The sequence below is a fragment of the Sciurus carolinensis genome, unplaced genomic scaffold, assembly GCF_902686445.1.
Source record: "Sciurus carolinensis unplaced genomic scaffold, mSciCar1.2, whole genome shotgun sequence".
In the NCBI taxonomy this organism is placed as follows: domain Eukaryota; kingdom Metazoa; phylum Chordata; class Mammalia; order Rodentia; family Sciuridae; genus Sciurus; species Sciurus carolinensis.
This window is the reverse complement of record NW_025920273.1, coordinates 3,791-26,194: the sequence shown is the minus strand read 5'-3', so window position 1 is coordinate 26,194 and position 22,404 is coordinate 3,791. Positions and strand designations below refer to the sequence as shown.

At 38.5% G+C, this 22,404-nt stretch overlaps 1 protein-coding gene and 1 pseudogene across 1 annotated transcript; both read right to left on the bottom strand.

Annotated features, from left to right (window-relative positions):
- Positions 1-8,416: 8,416 nt before the first annotated feature.
- LOC124975423 (kelch-like protein 5) lies at positions 8,417-15,547 on the bottom strand (annotated as a pseudogene).
- A 1,342-nt stretch (positions 15,548-16,889) lies between these two features.
- On the bottom strand, positions 16,890-22,134 carry LOC124975422 (uncharacterized). Its single transcript, XM_047538153.1, is given in 1 exon segment — positions 16,890-22,134. A coding segment is annotated over 1 exon segment (5,238 nt). The 5' UTR covers positions 22,128-22,134.
- Between the last annotated feature and the right edge of the window lie 270 nt (positions 22,135-22,404).

Sequence of the window (22,404 nt, the reverse complement as noted above, 5' to 3'; positions counted from 1 at the left end):
TAGTTAGACTGTTTCAGATTGTTGAAACACTCTGATTAAAAATCTTTCTTGATACCAATTAATCTAGAATTCTCCTCCCTACAACTTCTTTCCATTTGTCTCATCTCTGTCCTCTGAAGGAAGAATCAGTGAACTCTGTTCTTGTATACAACTTGGTAACTACTCATATATGTGGGCCGAGAAAATGTTGAAGTACATGTCAAAAGACAACATAATCTATCATTAAACATCAAGTGAAAATAGTGCCTATGTGTTTCATAATCCTATGAAACACAAACTTTACTTAAATTTGCTGTGCACCAATCAGAACACTGCCTCTCCATTACAAAGGGGAGAAAGGCAATTTTACCAGATGTTACACCAATTACACTGTCAGACACATTGGAACTTCAGTGTCATCACACATGCTTCTCAAACATTCAATAAAACATAGTCACTTCAGTACTCATTCTTCACAGAACACCATAAATTACAAAATAACTCCAAAAATGCTATGTCTCCTGATGTCAGAAAATTGGTGCCAGCACAAAACCTTATGTATGACAGAGACCAAATATACTAGAAGTAATGCTTTTATATACTTGAGTGCACTAGATAGATTTTCTAACTAATCAGGTAACTATAAAAAGAATAGGAAGTAATGAAAAAAAGCATGAAAAGTTTTAAAGGCAGAGATAAATTTTATACTTTATAACATAGCTAAAATTAAAATAGCTACTAATAAATTAAGATTTCTTCATATTATACCAAAACAGAAATTTTTTTTGACTTGAAGCTTCTCAAAAAAGTAAGGATTTATTGCTACCAAAGCTCTCCTAAAGAACCTATGAACTTCTAAGTTGTACATACAATAATTAATGAAGATGTTTTCTACTACTAATTACAGTAATGAGTTAACTTATTTCCTCTTCAGTCTGTACCTAAATAATTATATAATTTATATTGATAGCACATATTGATATCTGCCACAATACTATCAAAGTGACAGTATTCTGATTTGACTTGTATTAATCATCTTCCACTGGAAATACATTTTCAGTTGTCTTATTTTCTCATGAAAAGTCATGTTTCCTGATATACATATTCACTCCCTAACCCCAACCCTAACACAACTCCAAATCTAATTCTAACTTGAAATTTACTCCTATACCTAATCTTCAAATTACATAAGTGCATATATTGAAATAAGGATAGTTATGTGTGTTTTGACTTATACCTTCAATTAACAAAGATATATTTGCATACATATAATTATATATTCACATATGTATTTATACATGCATTCCCAAGGCTAAAATATATCTATTTATTTCTCATATTAAATGAATCCTTATTTGAAAACATATATACATTTTTATACTTATTTTCAAATGGAAATATATATGAATATTCATGTTTCATTATATATATATATATATTCAATCCCTAACCATATGCAGAAAACAATAAAAAATGTAATACTGGGCTGGGGAGATATTTCAGTTGGTAGAGTGCTTGTCTTGCAAGCATAAGGCCCTGCGTTCAATCCCCAGCACCACACAAAAAAAAATTATTTTGGTTCATGTGTATATTCATGTTTCTTGCATATATGATAGTATGCCTTCAATTATATCCATGTAGCCTCAACTGAAAAAAGTGTGTATGATTCTTATGACTATTCATGTTTCCTCATATACATAATCATTCCCAAACTCTAATCCTACCCCAACTCAACAATTAATATTAATCTTTTTATCCCTATAACTAAAACTAATTTTACATGTGTATTTTGATATATATTCAAATATCAATAGTATATTTGCAAATGTTATTCTATATTTATATGATATGCTCATGCATCCCATAATAAAAATGTGTAAATGCATGGCTCATCTTATTCTCTTTCCTTTTTCATAACATGTCTATATGTGTATTGTTTCTATTTTTACTCAAACTTTCTCATGACTATTCCTATTTTCTGATATACATATTTATTCTCTAAACCTAATTTTTAACCCAACTGAAAATTTAATGCTACACTGAACATTATCCCTATAGTAAAACCTAATTTTACAAATAGCATATATAGTCATATGTTTATTTATCTGAATTTTAACATATACTCAATTATTCATGGTACATTTGCATATATATGTACATATTTATTAATATGATATATCCATGCATCCACAAAGAAAGTAAAAGTGTGTTCATATGACTCACAATATATCCTTCCCTGTTCCAGAATCTATATATTTTTGTAAGTTTTCATACCTTTGTTCTCAGGTATATCCTTATGAATAATTTTGTTTCCTGATATAAATATTCAGTCCCTCACCCTAACCTGAAAACAACCCAGTACATAATACTAAACCTAAACTTACCCTGATACCTAAGCCTAATTTTACATACAAGCATATATAGTGATATATGTATTGGTCTGTATTTTGATTTATATATTGAATTGTCAATGGTGCGTTTGCATATACATTAGAACATATTCATTGATATGCTATATCCATGCATCCCAAGTTAAAAAATATGTGCTTATATTACATTATACCATTCCCCTTTTTTGTTGCCGTCCAGCGGGACATAAAGACACGTACACCTCTGATTTTCATGAAGGAGCTTTTTTTTATTTGGATAACACCCTCTATATATAAGCAGTCTCATGCATAAGCAATTTTGATCAGATATGTCCACCCAATCCTGTTAAAGGTCAAGCAATCACAAGCTAAAGCATACATGTAGCCAATTGTAATAGCTTCCTGTTTTTCTTCAGGCATAACAAGCACACCCTTTGGCTCCCTGCCAGCCCACACTTTTTCAGATTATATGTATGTTCATAAATTTTCATACAAATTTTCATGCCCACATTCTTATGAATATTCATGTTTTCTAATACTCATATTCATAAATTAACCCTTACTCTAACCCTGATTATAAGTAACTCTAAACTTACTCCATAGCTAACAATAATTTACACAAAATCATGTAGGTTAGTATGCATATTTATGTGTACTTTGCCTTATATTTTCAATTATCAATGGTATATTTGCATATATAACAGTATATATTCATTTATTCAATATATCCACACATTTCAATTTTAAAAATAGTGTCCACATGACTCACATTATACTCTTGCCTAATTCAGAACATATTTTTATGTTTTCATTCATATTTTCACAGGATTTTATCTACAAAAATATTACTCTTTATTTACATTTAAATCTGTTATCACACATTTACTTTACTTTGATTCATTTTACACAAATGGAGTACAACTTTTGTTTCTCTAGTTGTACATGAAGTAGTCACATTTGCATAATCATACATGTACATAGGGTAATAATGTTTGCTTCATTCTATTAGTTTTTTCTTTCCCCCACCCCTTCCTCACCTTTCATTTTCCTCCATACTATCCATCCTACCTTTGTTCTTGCCTCCCCTCCATACTGCATTATGTATCACCATTCACTTATCAGAGAAATCATTCAGTCCTTGTTTTTTGGGGATTGGCTTTTTTCACTTAGCATGATATTCATCAACTCCATCCATTTACCTGCAAATGCCATAATTTTATTTGTCTTTATGCCTGAATGATATTCCATTGTGTATATATACCATAGCTTTTTATTCATTCATTTATTGAAGAACATCTAGGTTGGTTCCACAATCTAGCTTTTGTGAATTGAGCTTCTATAAACATTGATGTAGCTACATGACTGTAGTATGCTGATTTTAAGTCCTTTGGTTATAGGCCAAGAAATGTGATAGCTGGGTCAAATGGTGGTTCCATTCCAAGCTTTCTGAGGGATCTCCATACTGCTTTCCAGAGTGGCTGCCCTAATTTGCAGCCCCACCAGCAATGTATGAGTGGACCTTTTCCTCCACATCCTTGCCAACACCTGTTGTTGCTTGTATTCTTGATAATAGCCATTCTAATTGGGGTGAGATGGAATCATAGGGTGGTTTTGATTTGCATTTGTCTTATTACTAGAGATGTTGAACATTTTTCTATATGTTTTTTGATTGCTTGTAGATCTTCTGTGAAGTGTCTATTCATTTCCTTAGCCCATTTGTCGATTGGATTACTTGCATTCTTGGTGTAGAGTTTGTTGAGTTCTTTATAGATTCTGGAGATTAGTACTCTATCTAAAGTGTGTGTGGCAAACATTTTCTTCCACTCTGTAGGCTTTCTTGACATTGTTGACTGTTTCCTTTGCTGAGAAAAAAAAATTAGTTTGAATCTATCCCAATTTTTCATTCCTGCTTTTATTTCTTGTGCTTTGGGAGTCATGTTAAGGAAGTCTGACCCTAAACTGACATGATGAAGATTTGGACCTACTTTTTCTTCTAGTAGGTGTAGGGTCTCTGGTCTAATTCCTAGGTCTTTGATTCATTTTGAGTTGAATTTTGTGCAGGGTGAGAGAGAGAGAGACGGGTTTAGTCTTATTTTGCTGCATATGGATTTCCAGTTTCCCAGCAGGATTTGTTGAAGAGGCTTTTTTTCTCCACTGTATGTTTTTGGAACTTTTATCTAGTATGAGATAACTGTATTTATGTGAGTTTGTCTCTGTGTCCTCTATTCTGAACCATTGGTCTACCTATTTTTTTTTTTTTTTTTTTTTGCCAATGCCATTTTTGTTACTATTGCTCTGTACTATAGTTGAAGGTTTGGTATTTTGATACCACCTGCTTTGCACTTCCTGTTAAGGATTGTTGTAGGTATTCTGGGTTTCTTTTTCTTCCAAATAAATTTCATGATGCTTTCTCTATTTCTCTGAGGTACATTACTGGGATTTTAATTGGAATGGCATGAATTTGTATAGCATTTTGGTAGTATGACCATTTTGACAATATTAATTCTCCTTATTCAATAACATGGGAGATCTTTCCACCTTCTAAGATTTTCTTTAACTTCTTTCTTTAGTGTTCTATAGTTCTCATTGTAAAGGTCATTCACCTCTTTTGTTAGATTGATTCCCAAGTATTTGATTTTTCAGAAGCTATTGTAAATTGGGTAGTTTTCCTAATTTCTCTGTCAGAGGATTCATCACTTATGAATAAAAATGCATTAGATTTGATATTATATTAGTGTTATATCCCGCTACTTTACTGAATTGATATATGGTATCTAGAAGTTTTCTGGTGGAATTTTTGGGCTCTAAATATAGAATCATGTCATTGGTGAGTGGTGATAATTTGAGTTCTTCTTTTTGTCTTCATATCCCTTTATTTTCTCTGTATAATTTTTCTGGCTGGAGTTTCAAGAACAGTGTTGAATAGAAGTTGTGAAAGGGAGCATCCCTTCCTTCTTCTAGTTTTAAGGGGTAATGCTTTCAGTTTTTCTTCATAACCAGGCATACTACAGTTGAAAAAAAGTATATATATATATATATATATATATATATACAAAAAAAGTATATATATGTATATATATATATATATATACACGACTCTCAGTATACACTTCAAGTTTCAGAACATATAAGTTTATATATTGTTTTATATATATTTTCACCTGTACATTTTTATGAATATTTATTTTACTCTGTGTACATATTTATTCCCTATACAACAAAAAATTTAACACTATTTTTGTTTGTTTGCTTTTTTCTCACTGTGGATCAAACTCAGGGGTACTCAACCACCGATCCATATCCCCAGAGCTATTTTACATTTTATTTAGAAACATAGTCTCACTGAGTTGCGTAATGCATCATTGCTGCAGAATCTGGCTTTGATTTCTTGATGATCCTGCCTCAGCCTCTCAAGCTGCTGGGATTAAAGATGTGTGCCACTTAACATATCATCAAAAGTTAACACTCACTGTAATGTTAGCACTATAAGTAAACCTAATTTTACATAAAAGCGTGCATACTAATGTGAGTGTTTACAGGTATTTTGACTTAAATGTCCAATTATCGATGTCATATTTGCATATACATTCTTATATATTCAGTTTTGTGTTATATTCATGTAGCCCCAACTTAAAAATGTACATTATTATTATTCAAACAATTTGAAATTGTTATACTACAAGCTTGTTAGCACTTTTGCTTTGTGCTAATTCATCCAAATTCAAATCAGACTGTTCTCACTGACAACAGAGTGGGAGCATACAGGTTGGAGATGCTTGCTGAAACTGCTCCTCTTAAGCACTTAATAAGTGTTTTTGGCCAGCACTTTCAAAAATCATTTCAGGAACAATTTCTCAATGTCTACTTGAAATCCACTCGTGAAACTTTTTCAGAAAACACAATTTAACAGAATAACCAGTTGCCAATATTAAAAATGCTTTGAAGTGAAACTATTGCTTCTGCTGCTTGAAAGCACATTTTTTTTGTAAAATTTATCCAAATTCAAAGCACAGAGTTCCCATTCCAACCAGAGTGAGGGCATACAGCTTGCAGCTGCTTGCTGAATCTGCACTGTTAAGCACACCTATGGTGTTCCAGAACATTCAAAATATAGTGTAGGTGAAATATTCAAGTGGGACTCATAGGAGTGGTTTTGCTTCTATTACAACAAACTTCTTGGAGCAGAGTAAAACTTTGAAGAGGATCAGTTTCTCAAGTCTCAAAGAAATCTATTGGTAGAACACTTTCAGAAAACTTAGTTTAACAGCATGTATGTTTTACCAATGCTACAAAAGCTTTGAAATAAACCATTTCTTCTGGTGTTTGAAAGTGCTCTTGCTTTGATCTACCACATTCACTTTTATACCACTATTTTCTCAATGCAAACAAAGTGAGTGCACACAGAATGAAGCTTCTTACTGAAATTTCTCCTCTTAGGCACTTCTAAGCTGTAGTGAAACAATGCATTCCAGGATATTTCAGGAGAAATGTAGGAACAAAGTTAACAAGATATCCCTTGTACCGAGGAGCATTGTCTTCTGAGACCATGATGGTACTACAGAGAACATCAATTGCCCAGTTTATTAAAATCCACTTGTGAAACTTTTCTGAACTGTCACTTCATATGCAGTTGCTGCTTCAAATTAAGTGCCTCCTTCAATGTTACAAACAACTTGAAATTGTTATACATTGTGTTTTTGCACACTTTTCCTTTGTGTTATTCATCCAAATTCAAACTGCACTGTTCTCACTGACAACAGAGTGGGAGCATACAGATTGGAGCTGTTTGCTAAAATTGCTCCTGTTAAATGTTTATTAAGTGTTTTTGGCCAATACATTCAAAAATCACTTCAAGCCCCAAATACACACTGGGCTTACAAGAGAGCTCTTGCTTCTTATTAGGATCAATTTCTTAGAGCAGAGTGCACCTTTGTAAAGGAATAATTTCTCAAAGTCTCATTGAAATCCACTGGTTAAACATTTCTAAAAAACACAATTTAACAACATATACCAGTGGCAATGGAACAAATGCTATGAAGTTAAACCAATGCTTCTGATGCTTGAAAGTGCTCTCCCTTAGTGCTACCTCATCCAAATTCAAACCAGAGCAGTGTTCTCATCCAGATCAGAGTGAGGGCACACAGGTTGAAGCTTCTTTCTGAAACTTCTTCCTGTTTGGAAATACTGTGCTGTTTTCAAACAGCACAAAGCATGTTTCAAACCCAATGTAAGAACAGAGGTAGCAAGTGGTTCCTAATACCTGGGAGCACCATTTTCAGGGAACATGGTGGGACTGCAGAGAACATCAATTTTGCAGGGATTCACTGAAATCTATTTGTGACACATTTTCAGAAAACTCATTTCAAGTGCCATTCCCCTTCAAAGAAACTGCCTGTTTCAATGTTACAAACTCTTTGAATTGAAAGCAGGAAACCTTGTGTTCAAAAGCACATTTGCTTTGTGCTTATTCATCCAAATTCAATTGACAGTGTTCTGAATTAAAACAGAGTGAGAACATACAGGTTGAAACTGCTTCCTGAAACTACGTTGGTAAGCACACCTACGGTGTTCTCAGCCAGCACATTCAAAAATGATTTCTGGCAAAATATAAAAATGAGACTCATAAGAGTTCTTCTGTTTCTATTAGAACCAACATCTTGAAGCAGAGTGAAACTTTAAAGAGGATCACTTTTTGAAAGTGAAATCCACTGGTAAAACATTTCCAGAAAATTCAATCTAACAGCATATACCAGAAAACAATGGCACAAATGCTTTGAAATGAAAACATTTCTTCTGGTTCTTGAAGGTGCTCTTAGATTGTGCTACCACCTCCAAATTCAAACCACAATGTTCTCATTACAAACACAGTGATTGCATAGTGAATGAAGTTTCTTGATGAAACTTCTGCTCTTGTGCATTTCTAACCTGTAATCAAAGAGCACATTCCATGATAATTTAGGCCCAATGTAGAAAGAAGGAACAAGATATTCCTTGTACCCAGGAGCAAAATTTTCTGGAACCATGGTTTGAGTTAAGAGAATAGTGGTAACCTAATAAAAGCCAAAAGTTTACTGAGATCTGTTTCTGTTCCAAATCCTGAGGGACACAAGTAAAAAAGAATTCAATATTGTGTCCTCATCTGGACTGTTCATGACATCATTGGTCAAGAGCTTTGTATTTCACTGGCTTACAGTAACACAAATTCCTGGCTTCTGATTTCTTCCATAAAATGTTCCATAAAGTAATTGTGAGCCACTATATGCAAACCTGTACAACTCTATGCATCAGCAAAAGAACAGATTCTAAGACTGTTAGTCAGGTGGAACTATTTTATTAAAAACTTACAGCATGCTTCCATAACCTGTGAAAGCTAAAGAAGGCAAGATGCAGATTACAGAAATTTAATATTATCTTCTTTTTGATTCACTGTGGCCTGTATATGCATACTGAATCAAGGACAAAAATGAGTTTGGTTCTACACCTTCCATTTTTATTTCTTTTTTTCTGGCTTATGACATCATTAGTAAGCATGGCAGCAAAATAATCTGAGAGACAAGAGAGCATCAATCTGTTAGTTGGAATTTTGTGATCAGCAGCAACTAAAATTATATCACATAACTTTTTAATGTCTTGAATAATTTCCCATTTTTAAATATTTGCTCATTCTGATTAAGGGCTTGAAGAAAATCATGTGATAAACATGGTTCCATTGAATGGCAGAATGATAATGTATGACTAATACTGGAAATCTATGACTGGCTCTGGATGCAGCCTGGGGTCATGGTGGGATCAGCTGGCCAAGACTGAGGAGGAGGGCAAGAGGGATAGAGGAATTCTCAGCCCCTCACACATCCCTGGTCTTTTCCCAGCATCTTAACCTGAAACACTGTGCCAAAAGTCACAGTCTTGTAGAATATGTAAGTAAACTGAGAATAACACCTCCAATACAGTATAAGTAGTACTCCATTAGGTATTGGGGCAGTGCTAGGGAGCACAGCACAGAAGCAGTTAACTATTGAGAAGTGTGAAGGAAGAAAGGGAGTTGAAAATCTCAGTTTGATCACAAGGAATGTATTTCCTATCCTCATGCACAAAAGATTGCTGATAGAACTCCCTATTACACATTACTAAGCACTATCTCCTTTATAAGAGAGTAGGAAAGACAGGTCCATTAATTTAAAAGCAGCAATCCAGCTCTTTAAAAGTTCATTAAACACAACATCATTTCCTTGACTGATTACTTCATTTTATTCTATAGCAACTTTTCTACTACCCAGTGCTCTTGGGACACATCTTTATCAACATAATATTGTACAGTTATTGAAGACACCAGAAGCCAAAGTCATGCAGCAATGTACTACATCCACTTTTTTAGTGGTGTAAATCATTCAGAGGGAGAAAGCATTAAATTCTATACATTGTGGTTTATTAATCAACATTTTGTGTAATTTAGGCAGTGAAAATTTGATTTTAAAAAGATAAAATTATGATATGCTTACAAATAATGTTAAACTTGAAAGATGATAAAAACATATTACTTAAATCATTAATTAATAAAAGAACAAGTATGATGTTATAAACAGTTCAATGATCTCCAAAGTTCCAAAACTTACAAAAGTTGAATTGGAAATGCTGAAATGAATTCACAGAGAGATATAAATCTGGCCTTTCCTACTAGGGTAGAAATGCAGATTGATCCACCAGACACATTTAGAACTATGGACAGGTATTAGGTATATGTTATCTTTTACCTTCAGCTTATAAACTTGAAAAACAGCTCAAAGGTTAGAGTCCTATTACAATGAGATAAGCATGAAGCATAACAAGATGCTTACTTCTCTGTGGGGGTCCTCTCTGCCACATCCCATGTGGATGAGAGAAGTGTGAACTGCCAGAGTTGGATGTTGGCTGTACATTACTCAATTACCCCAAAAACTTATCTACTTAATGAACACACAAGAGCCAATACTCTTTCTAAATGAGAGGGGTCATGATGGGTCTGACCCATCATGATGTTAATGATGTTTTGTAAGAGCTCTTGGCTCTTACAAAAACTCACCCAACTCTCCTTTACTTATAATATACAGGTAAAGGAGACAAGGACTGAAGAAGCCTCTGTAATGAACAGAATAGAGTGGAGTTGGGGGAGCCATTCTCTTAAGGGGGAATATTCTGGAAGGAGACAGAACCACCCCATGCAACACTGCTTGCTTCCTGACAGTTCCTAGAAGCCAGGCATCTGTGACCCATGGCTCAACCTAGCCTGATTCTGCTAAATAATAATGACTTCTCACATCTCCCCCTTTTTTATATTTTAAAATTCAAATGATGGGCAGTTATGTTGAGGCTCCAGATCTTGATTCTGAGAGTTGCTTTGAGGTCCCGGCTCTTGGTTCTGAGAACTGTTCTGAGGTCCTGCCTCTTGGTTCTGAGAGTATGGCAACCTATTGTCATGACAAAAAAAGAATCAATAGCAAATATATTTCAATATTATACCATTCAATTTAGTAAATATCTGATCAACCAGAAATGCAGAGTCCATGAGATCAATTCTTTTGAATATCCTTAAGGTAGTAATGTGATTTTACAAAACCCAGGCTATTATTACTGTTATGTCAAATGTCCATTAGATTATATTTAATTATCTCTTAGTCCCATTGGGAAGTATGATATTTAGTTGTAACAACATACAAGCTTACAGTCATTATGGCATTTAAGACTTTGTTTAAATTTGAGAGCAAAAGGCTCATTACTGATATTTGTAATAGTAGCTGCTAAAGCATTTAATTTAATCTCAATTATTTTATTAATACTTAACTTTCAGAGGTCATAGTATTTTACAGAAAAAATCATACCCCTAGATATAGTGAATGTGGGAACAGATAGGAACCTAAAAGATTATATTAAAATATATATGAACCAAATTATCATAAAAGAAATAACTGTGAGAATATAAATGTGAATTATTCATCTTTCTAGTGTAATATCAATCAGTTTGTTGGATTCCAATTTGGTGTTTATTAAATGGTTAACAGCAGTGAAAAGTAATATCCAAATAATAGAGAATAGTCCAAATTACATTGAGTTTCAAAAATCACAATGTCTGTACATTCAATCTTATTTTATATACTGAAAATAGTTTTAAAGGGTTCAATTAGTTGCCTATTTTCTTAGATCTTTCATAGCATTAAAGATTTAGATTAAATATGGTTTTTTGCAAATTCTTTTTAGAATTAAAAGTGACACATTTAGTGGCAATGTTGACAAGTAAAGCCTTTCTGGCTTTGAATCTTCTAAAGATATTTTGATATAACTGTCTTTCATCAATTTTTGAAGGTCAATCCAAAAACATCCATCACCTTTGAAATATGTAGCATTGTCAAGACATTTGTCTATTTTATCCATTTAGCAAAGACATCAGATTCTATTGCAGAACAATTAAGGGAGTAAGATATAGGTGGATATTTCATAAAAATGACTAACTGTATATGAGAAAGTCCAATTCTAATAATTGAACATAATCCAAAGTTCCAAGGACCAGTATAATTGGTTGTCCTAGGTACTCCTTATGCTGTCTTTTTCTTATAGGCTACATCTACATAACCAGAGTGTGTCATGGAACCAGCATATAGATATTGTTCCATTACAGCCAGTAGAGTCAAATCCATTCACATGGATGGGTGTAATGTGAGTTTCTACAAAACCTTCCATCATTTGAATATCATCAGTAAATATTAGGATTGATTCTCCAGTCCACATTGTTGGATGTATTAAAGATGGATCTGGAAAATGGGCCCAACTTATTTCCTACAGATTTCACTTACCTGAGAGTTCAATAAAGCTAACATATAAATATTGTGGTTGGAGATTTAAAATCTTATTGTAAAATCTGGTGCATTCTATTGCTCCATGTATCACTCAGCAGCAGTGAAATTCCTAATATAATTTTTAGAAAATATTTTTTGAAATTAAGTAGGTTTACATAGTGATCTGTTTCCCCCTTTATATTTTTATTTTTCTTAAATTAAATTGTAGAAAAAAATTACACTAAACTGGAGTATTACTAACTTTAAATTGTAGACAATGGCCTAGCATTGCACACATAATTAAACTATAAGAAGTGACCTGGGCTGGGGATATAGTTCAATTGGTAGAGTGCCTGTCTCTCATGCACAAGGCCCTGGGTTCAATTCCCAGCATCCCCCAAAAAGAAAAAAAAAAGTAGTGACTTAATAAACATTTCTATTTGAACAGAAAGATTAATTAAGTTACATATTGTTGAAGTCAATGTTGTTAACTTGAAAAGGACATTACAAGAAGGGAAGGTCCAGTTTCCACCAAATATAGGATTTGATTTTGTCTATAATTGTGGACTGAGTTAAAACTCTATAAAGTGTAGTCAGTAGAGACTTTGAAAATTAGTCTCATGACCTATTTGTTATAGAGGTAATGGTCTTATTTTTCTAAATTAACTTCAGGATAGCATTTTAGTACATTATTTAAAAATCTTAAAAATTTATATCATTGATCCAGCAATTGTATTTTAAGGGTTCTATGGAAAGATAATCTTTATGTATAAAGACATTTTGTATGAATATGTTAAATAAACTTGTTTTAAAGTAGTAAAAATAGTCCAAATGTCCAGCATAAAGTTTTGGATAAATAAAATAGAAGAAAAAAACCTGGAATTAAAAGTATTGCTGCAAAAGCATACTGTAGTAGTGTGCAATCTAATTCAATGTTATAAGCTTTAAAATGAACAATATAATTGTGTATGTGCAAAATATGTATATGTCTGGACTTATTTTTAGAAAGCAGTTTAGAAAATTTAATAAATGTTAATAATAATTGCTGGAACCTCCAAAACAATCTTTTATGTGTACTAATTTTTTCTAAGTGGGTCTCTTCACAAAATATAGGGAAGATACCATAATTCTGAAGCCATCTTTAGCCTCTTTATCTGATTATTATTTTATTTTATATTAATCTTTGGATTAATATAAATTAAGTAGCACAATTTAATATCACATCTGAAACATGAAACACAGACATGCCAAGAGCTTCCATCCCCTCTGGGGAATGTAAGGTATAGAGCCACCTTTCTCTCCTGTTACAGGAATTTCCCACTTCCCCACCACCTGTCAATCTGCGTTCCACACATCTCTTCCATTACAGGAATTTACAGTCTCCCCATCACCTGTCAGTCTGCTTAATTTCCAGCTTATGCTGCCGCCATCTTGCTGCCTCCCATGTTACATTCTAACATGTTATTGATCCATCAGTCAGTCTGCAAGAATTCTCCTCCACAATTGGTTCCTCCCAGCCCATGAAATTCCAATATCTGGGAGAAGACATGCGCCATGTTCTTCTTCTTTTTTCTTTTTCCACCCCAGCAGACCTTATCCTTCCCCATAAAATAAAGTCTTTTGCATGAGTTTTGGTATCTGCGGAACATTTTTCTGGGAGCTACCGTCAAGCCACAACTGAGCCAGCAACCCCTAACAGGGGAAGGTGTCAAAATACTTACCATATGGTTAGACTTTAAATAAGCCAGTATCTTCTGAACATTCTCTGAAAACATAGTTAAGTTTACTTTCTAATGTAGAGAGTAATACAAAAACTGTAAACATATTTATTTAATTTTAAAATATTAAATGATATAATTCATTTTTTAATTAAATTGCTATTATTATATAAGTTTGTAAGAGACCATTATTGAGAAGATTTTAGTTTGGGGAACATCAGCTTAATAACATATCACTGTAAATCTAATATTTTAAAAACTTTATCTGGAAAACAAGAATAAAATTAATATAATAAGTCAGTACTAATTACTATGGTTAATTAAAATATAGTCATTGATGTTTTCATATTAATCAAATTTGGCTTTTAAAGAGAAATTTAAAATTTGGAATGGAAGTTTGTATTTTAAAATAAGTTATTTTTAAACCAAATTGTATAAAGCATAATATATGTAAATTAACTTTTTAAAAAAATAGTAGAAATTCAATAAGCATAAGAAATTATTTTATTAGGATGATAAATTAATATTTTAAGCATTTTCTTTTTCTTCTCTTTCAGTAAGAAGGTCCAATGAATAGGGGTTTGTGAAAAGATCTTGTCTATATTTGTAACAATCCTTTTGAAAGACCCTACGCCCCCCTGTCCAAGGAAGAACCCACGTAATCACTGGCTGCAAAAGCAAGAGGCAGTTTATTGGTTACACAGGCGCCTGCGGGTGCGCAGCAAAACCTCAGCCGGAGCTTCGGTTATGTGGCACACCGGGCTTTTTGGGGTACAGGTTTTTATAGGGTAAAGGGGCAGGTTTCGCGCGCGCGGTAAGCAACAGGTTTCCTATTGGTTATTTTGAATCCAGCACGTACACAGCACATAGGTTACTTGAAGGGTAAGGTTATTATATCCCAAAAAAATCCACAATTATTACTTGGTATTCTTGGTATTTTTATGGTTCCTGGTTCCCGCTTATCAGTTCCTGATTGTTTAGGCACTCCCTGGGACCCGATGATCTATGCTTTCCCAACCGCCCTATTCTTTCTTAACCTAGTTATCAGTTTAACGACCTCCAGGTAGGCCGTGCAACCTTCCCGGGGGGGGGGTTTGGTAGAGTGTCCTAGGTCATGGGTTTAAGACAAAGAGCTGGGGCCTTTCATTTCCCCCCTTTTTCTTTATCATGGATAGAATCATATATCCATTTGTTCATTCCGCCTCGGTTATGGAGAGTATTCATCAGTCTGCTTAATCATTTGGTACTGTTGAGTAAGGACCATAGTCTGGATCGTGGAAAGTCGATCCTTCATAAACTGTACTAGTCTGTTCAAGATGCAGGGCCCGAAGGTGAAGATTAGTATTAAAATTATCAGAGGAAGAGCTATAGTAGATAGCAAGGTAGTCAACCAGGGAGACTTACTAAACCAATGTTCAAACCATCCTTGTTGTGTCTCAAGTTCTCTCTGCCGTTTGGCTAATCTTTCTGTTACCTTTTCCATGGTTTCTCTGACTACTCCTGTATGATCTGCATAAAAGCAACACTGTTCTTTTAGGGCTACACAGAGGCCTCCTTCTTGCAAGAACAATAGATCTAGTCCTCTTCTGTTCTGCAGCACAACCTCAGAGAGGGAAGTAAGAGATTTCTCCAGGGCTGTAATAGATTTTGCCATAGCAGTTAGGTCCTCATTCATGGCGGCTTGTAGATATAAGTATTGATTTCCCTGTATTATTGCAGCTGTTCCTGTACCGATTCCTGCAGCAATTCCCCCTACTCCTAGCAACAGAGCTATGGTCAGGCTAATGGGTTCCCGGGGGTACCTCTTTTGGCCTTCTAAGTGACTCAGAACATACTCTGATTGTAAATAGGATATCCTAGGCCACAGTTGAACTAATACACAGAAATCGGTTGTGACATTTAAAACGGCAGTGGACACACAAGGGGTTAGTCCAGTGTTGCATGCCCAGTAGGTCCCGCTAGGTCCCCAGATATATTGATGGCCGTCCTGAGTTGGGAGGGTCTGATTACAAAGGGAGTAATGTGACCTAGGTACCTTGCCTATACATAGGCCTTGCCCACTGACTTCAGGGATTGTAAGTTTAGAGCTAGGTAGGGAGGAACACTTGCTATTAGGGGTACTACTATTCGTCCAGCCAGCTGTGGTGGCGATTCCCTCATAATAAGGTGGGCTAGAGGCTAGACATAACCAACAGTCTAGGGTTTTGTCTGGACTGGTGGAATTGAGGGCTTGAAATGCTCCTTGGACTAGGCGCAACAGCCGATCCCCAGTGCCCAGAGGAGGAGATTCAACAAAGGGGCTTCTGGGAAGGACGCTATCTGATGGTGTGGACGCAGGGCTAGTAGGTGGGGGTACGGTCTTGGAGGGTTCTTTCGATTCAGGGACTGAGGGTACCCACTGGTCTCCAAGAACCAAATTGGGGCCTACTGGGGTTTTTGTTTCTTTTGCTTCTACCTGAATTCGGAATAGGAGCCCTGGATCGCCTTGCGGAGTGTGTAGGCGAACTCCCCATAAATATCCTTGGAGCCATGCTATTTGTTTTTTTTTCCTTCCTGGGTAAATCTGATAGTTACATTAGATTCACCTGGGGTTGTTTCTGAAAATTGCACGTAGTCACTTCTAGGTTTTCCCTTGAGCCAATACCCATTTGAACTAGTTTCACAACCCCATGAGGCACAATAGTAGGCTTCTGGCCCCCCACATTGGTAGGTTCTGGTGCGCCCAGGGCAAAAATACCAAGATCGGAATCTGCAGGGTGGATAGGAGTCCCCTTTGGTTTTCTGAGTGTGTTCCCAAGATCCTTCAGCTAACTTACAAAGATCGAAAGTTAAGTCCGGCCACCAGGTGTTTAGGGCATGATGCCCTTGAGCCAGGACTAATTTCTTTCCAGTTTCAATATTGTGAATCGACCAAACTAGATTTCTGGATACATGCGGACTGCCATAGGGCATCACAGGAAACAAAGCTAAGATAATTAACAACGTGAAAGTCTTATCTTTAGCGGATTTTGGGTGCGTCATAACCTCCATGTTGATTCCTGGGGTGTTGGGGCGGAGTCTTGTGGATGTGCCGCTTTCGCGTGGGCTGCGTGGATCCAGGCTGCAATGCCGTCTACCTTGATGGCGGTAGGGGTGGTCAGCAAGACGGTGTAAGGTCCTTTCCAGCGAGGTTCAAGGTTTTTGCTCTGATGTCTCCGGACCCAGACGGTGTCTCCTATCTTGAAGGAGTGTGGCACTGTTGGTTTCTCCAGCTGTTCCTTATAGGCTGCCGCTAGGGGCTTCCAGACTTCATTTTGGACTAACTGCAATGCACGCAAATGGGTCTGCAGGGTGGGGGTGAATAGAGCAGAAATCTCAGTTTCATAGAAATTGACAGTGGGTGGTGGGGCACCATACAGAATTTCAAAGGGGGTTAGTCCTTGAGGGCCAGGGGTGTTCCTGGCCCTGTACAAAGCTAAAGGCAGGAGTTGCACCCAGTCTCTAGTGCCAGTTTCAAGCGTTAATTTGGTTAAAGTCTCCTTGATAGTTCTATTCATTCTTTCTACCTGCCCTGAGCTTTGGGGTCGGTAAGCACAATGTAATTTCCAATTAATCCCCAATGTACTGGCCACTAACTGACTTACCTGGGAGGTGAAGGCAGGCCCGTTATCTGAACCAATGGCCCCAGGTACACCATAACTTGGAAAGATTTCTTCCAGTAGCTTCTTTGCTACGACTTTAGCAGTCTCATGCCGAGTGGGATATGCTTCTACCCATCCTGAAAAAGTGTCTACAAAAACTAAAAGATACCTGTATCCATACATACCAGGCTTGATTTCTGTGAAGTCGACTTCCCAACTGGTTCCAGGCTTGTGCCCTCTGGCCCGGATTCCAATCCCAAATTTTATTTTACCTGCGTTAACCTGAGCACAAGCTTGACAATTTCTCACGACTTGCCTGATGATTGAGTCTCTGTGGGGCAGGTATAGATTTCCTTCTCCATGATCCAAGAGGGTTCTCATCTTTTTAGCTCCCAAATGAGTAAGTCGGTGCAAGGACATTATTAATTCTTTGGTGTGTTTGATAGGCATTACAGTTTTTCCCTGGTATTCCCATGTGCCTTCAGCCGGGTTATAGGTGGCCTCTAGGTGTTGCACAATGTCCAAATTTGGGTCCTCATAGACCCAGTGTTCATCGAAGTCCTCAGGCGACTTCTTAACCTTTTGTGGCAATAGGGTGGTCACTAGGAGTTGTGGTCCTAGAGCCGCATTTCTTGCAGTTTCGTCTGCCAGCCTGTTCCCTTTTGCCTCCAGGTGATCCCCCTTCTGGTGACCGGGACAGTGTACTATGCTTAGTTTCTTTGGCAAGAACAAGGCTTTTAGTAAGGCTAAAATTTCAGTTTTATTTTTGATCTCCTTTCCATCTGAAGTTAGCAATCCTCGCCGTCGATAAATTTCTCCATGAATGTGGGCGGTGGCAAAGGCATACCTACTGTCTGTATACACATTGAGTTTCTTTCCTTCAGCTAGTTTTAATGCCTGTGTTAAGGCTATCAATTCTGCCCGCTGAGCTGAAGTTCCTCCCGGTAGTGCACTTGCCCAAATTACCTCTGACTCGGTGGTGATAGCTGCTCCCGCCCGTCGTTCCCCATCAAGTAGATAACTGCTTCCATCAGTGTACCATACCAGCTCTGCGTCCTTCATAGGTTGATCTGTGAGATCTGGTCTGGTTCCTTGGGTTTCTGCAAGAATCTGCTGGCAGTTATGGGGGGTAGGTCCTCCTGGAAGGGGCAGGAGTGTTGCTGGGTTTAAGGTGACAACGGGGCCGAATTGGATTCGGTCCCTGTCCAGCAGCAGAGATTGGTAGTGGGTGAGCCAGGCATTAGAAATCCAGCGGTTGGGAGGTTGGCGAATAATGGCCTCGATGGTATGGGGTGTTAGTAAAGTTAATGGCTGTCCCAGAGTCAATTTGGTGGCATCTTTAATTAGGATGGTGACTGCCGCCACCATCCGAAGGCAAGGGGGCCATCCTGATGCTACAGGATCCAATTTCTTGGACAAGTAGGCTATAGGACGCCTCCACGGTCCTAATTTTTGGGTTAGGACTCCTTTAGCATAGCCTTGTTTCTCATCTACAAACAGATCGAAGGGTCTGGTGACATCTGGCAGACCCAAGGCAGGGGCAGACAGGAGGGCCAATTTAATTTGATCAAATGCCATCTGATGTTCCTCAGTCCAAGTAAATGGGTTGTTTTGTTTTGTCAGTGGGTACAAAGGGGCTGCAATTTCCGCGAACCCAGGAATCCATAGTCTGCAAAATCCTGCAGTCCCTAGAAATTCCCGCAGCTGCTTGGGGTTCTTGGGGACTGGGATGCTTGAAATAGTCTCTTTTCTGGCTGGGGTCAGCCACCTTTGGCCATCACGTAGCTCATAGCCAAGGTAAGTAACTTTGGTTTGACAAATTTGTGCCTTTTTGGCTGATGCCCGGTACCCTAGTTGCCCTAGGGTTTGCAATAACGCTTTCGTTCCTTCCAGGCATTCCTCCTCAGAGGTAGCTGCCAATAAGATGTCATCCACATATTGGAGCATTATTAAGGAGGGGTGTCTTACCCGGAAGTCGGCCAAGTCCTGGTGTAAAGCCTCGTCAAAGAGTGTCGGGCTGTTCTTGAATCCCTGCGGTAGTCTGGTCCAGGTCAGCTGCCCAGAGAGCCCCTTCTCAGGATCCCTCCATTCAAATGCAAAGAGGGCCTGGCTTTGGGGGCTTAACCTTAGGCAGAAGAATGCGTCCTTTAAATCCAATACTGTGTACCAGGTGTGAGTGGGAGGCAGGGTGCTCAGGAGGTTGTAGGGATTAGGCACCGTGGGGTGAATATCTTCTACCCTTTTATTTACTTCTCTTAAGTCCTGAACTGGCCGGTAATCTTTAGTCCCGGGCTTCTTAACTGGGAGTAAGGGGGTATTCCAGGGCGATCGACAAGGGGTTAGAATGCCTTGGTCTAAGAGCCGCTGGATGTGTGGCTTAATGCCCTGGTAAGCCTCCATTGACATGGGGTACTGCTTGATGTTAATAGGGGAGGCAGTAGTCTTAAGTGGAATCACTATAGGGGGCTGGCGTATTGCCATCCCCACTTCCCCGGTTTCTGCCCAAGCTTCTGGGTAAGTAGTAATCCAATAGTCCATGTTCCGATCGGGTTGTGGGGTGCTATCAAATAGTCAGTACTCATCTTCCAATTTAAAGGTTAGTATATGTAAAGGAGCCCCGTTTGGTCCGCTGACTGAGGCTTTCCCATTTTCAAAATGAATTTGGGCTTTCAATTTAGTTAGTAAGTCTCTTCCTAGTAGTGGGTATGGACAGTCAGGTACATGTAAGAATGAGTGGGAGACTTTACCTGAGGCAAGATGCACTTCTCTTTTGGTGGTCCATCGGTAAGATTTGCACCCGGTGGCTCCTTGGACCCATGTGGTCTTGCTGCTCAAGAGCCCTGGAGCTTGGGTTAGTACCGAATGTTGGGCTCCGGTGTCTACTAGGAAAGTAATCGGTTGCTCCCCCACTCGAAGAGTTACCCGGGGCTCAGGGGGGAGCTCCTGGCCCTGACGCCCCTAATCTTCATCATCTAAAGCCAGCAATTGGGGGGCTCGGTTTGGGTACTTCCTTAAGTTGGGAAGCCTTTTTGGGTTCTTTGGACAGTCCTTAACCCAGTGTCCTTTTTCCTTGCAGTAGGCACATTGGTCATGCTCTACGAGGGGCCTGCTTCGCCCTTTTTCCTTTCCTAGCCTATTCTCCTTTAGTTCTGCCCGCGTGACCGTGGCCAGTATTTTACTTAATTCTTTATTTCTCTTTCGATCTCTTTCCCTTTCCCTTCTATCTAATTCCTCTTTGTATCTCATCTCTCTTTCCTCTTGCACTTTCCTAATTCTTTCTTCCCTTTCTTCTGGAGTTTCCCTCTTATTAAAAATCCTTTCTGCTTCCTTCAGTAGATCTGCCAAGGAATAGTCCTGCAGATTATCCAACCTTTGTAACTTGCTTCTTATATCCGGGGCTGATTGCCAGATAAATGCCATGGAGACGTTACCTTTCTGCTCCTCACTATCTGGATCGAAGGGAGTGAATCTTCGATAAGCCTCTTTCAACCTTTCTAGAAATGCGGTCGGGGTTTCTTCCGCCCGCTGGATAGTCTGTCTTACCTGAGCCAAATTAGTGGGCCGTCGCCCTGCTCCATGGAGACCCGCTATAAGCAACTGGCGATAGAGACGTAGGTGGTTCCTACCTTCATCAGTGCTATAGTCCCAATCTGGTCGGGTCAAAGGAAAGGCTTCATTGATCAGGTTTGGTAGTTGAGTGGGATGCCCATTATCCCCTGGAACATTTTTTCGAGCCTCCAGTAACACTTTTTGTTTCTCCTCAGAGGTGAGGAGAGTCTGGAGAAGTTGCTGACAATCATCCCAGGTTGGCTGGTGGGTCACTAGAACAGACTCAATCAGAGAAATCAAGGCAACTGGGTCACTAGAGAAAGGAGGGTTATGAGCCTTCCAATTATAAAGATCAGAGGCGGAGAATGGCCAATACTGGTATGGACTATTAGGGCCGCCGGTCTGGCGCAAGGGGAAGGCTTTTGAAGTTTTCCCCAGATTTGGGGGTTCTCGGCGTCCCCGGAGTCGCCCCACCATGGGGGATGGGTCTGGAGGGGCACCGGCGACAGGTGATTCTTCCTCTTCTTCGGAGGAATCTGAATGGGGAGCTGGAAGAGGTTGGGGTGGATAGGGTGGGGGTTCCTCTGTCATCAGGTCCATCAGGGTGGATTCATCGGGTGGAAGGATCGTTCGCGACTTTGACCTGCTTGAGGCTGGGGGTTTAGACTTATCTAATATAGGGTACAACCTAGAACTTTGGGTAGATGGTGCCGGAATGGGAGCAAGGGGTGCAGATGGGAGAGGTGAGGGGCTTAGAGGAGAAGGGGGAGAGGGCTTAAGTGAGGAGAAAGGGGTGACCCATGGGGGTGGGTTAGAGACTAGATTTTCCCAAGTCACGATGTAGGGGACTTGATCTGGGTGTCCTCTGGGTCCTAGAATGAAAACTTGGGATTTGACCTGTGAAATAAGATCAAGGTTAAAGGTTCCTTCTTTGGGCCAACCGACATTGAAAGCTGGCCATTCAGAGGAGCAGAGTGCTATCCATTTTTTCTTTGTAATCTCGACCGACATGTTGTTGGCTCGGCTCCGGACATCCTGCCAATGGTCGAGAGTGAGACTTAGAGGGGTTACCATGGATTGCCCCATCTTTGCCTCAGGATGTAAAAGGAGGTAAAGAAAAGTACACAACAAGACAAAGACAAAACCACAAAAGACAATCGCTGCGCGCTTTCGACACAAGCCGAAAGTATCTAAGGGTGCCAACGAACTGGGGAGTTCTTGGCCAAATCTCAAAACGGTGTATCCTTCGGAGACACCTGAGGCCCCGAAAAATCGGGCGCCCGGGATCCCTGGGACGTCTCCCAGGGTGGCAGGGGAGAAGTCAGAGTTCGTCAACTCCTTCTCAGGCTGCCCAAATATTACA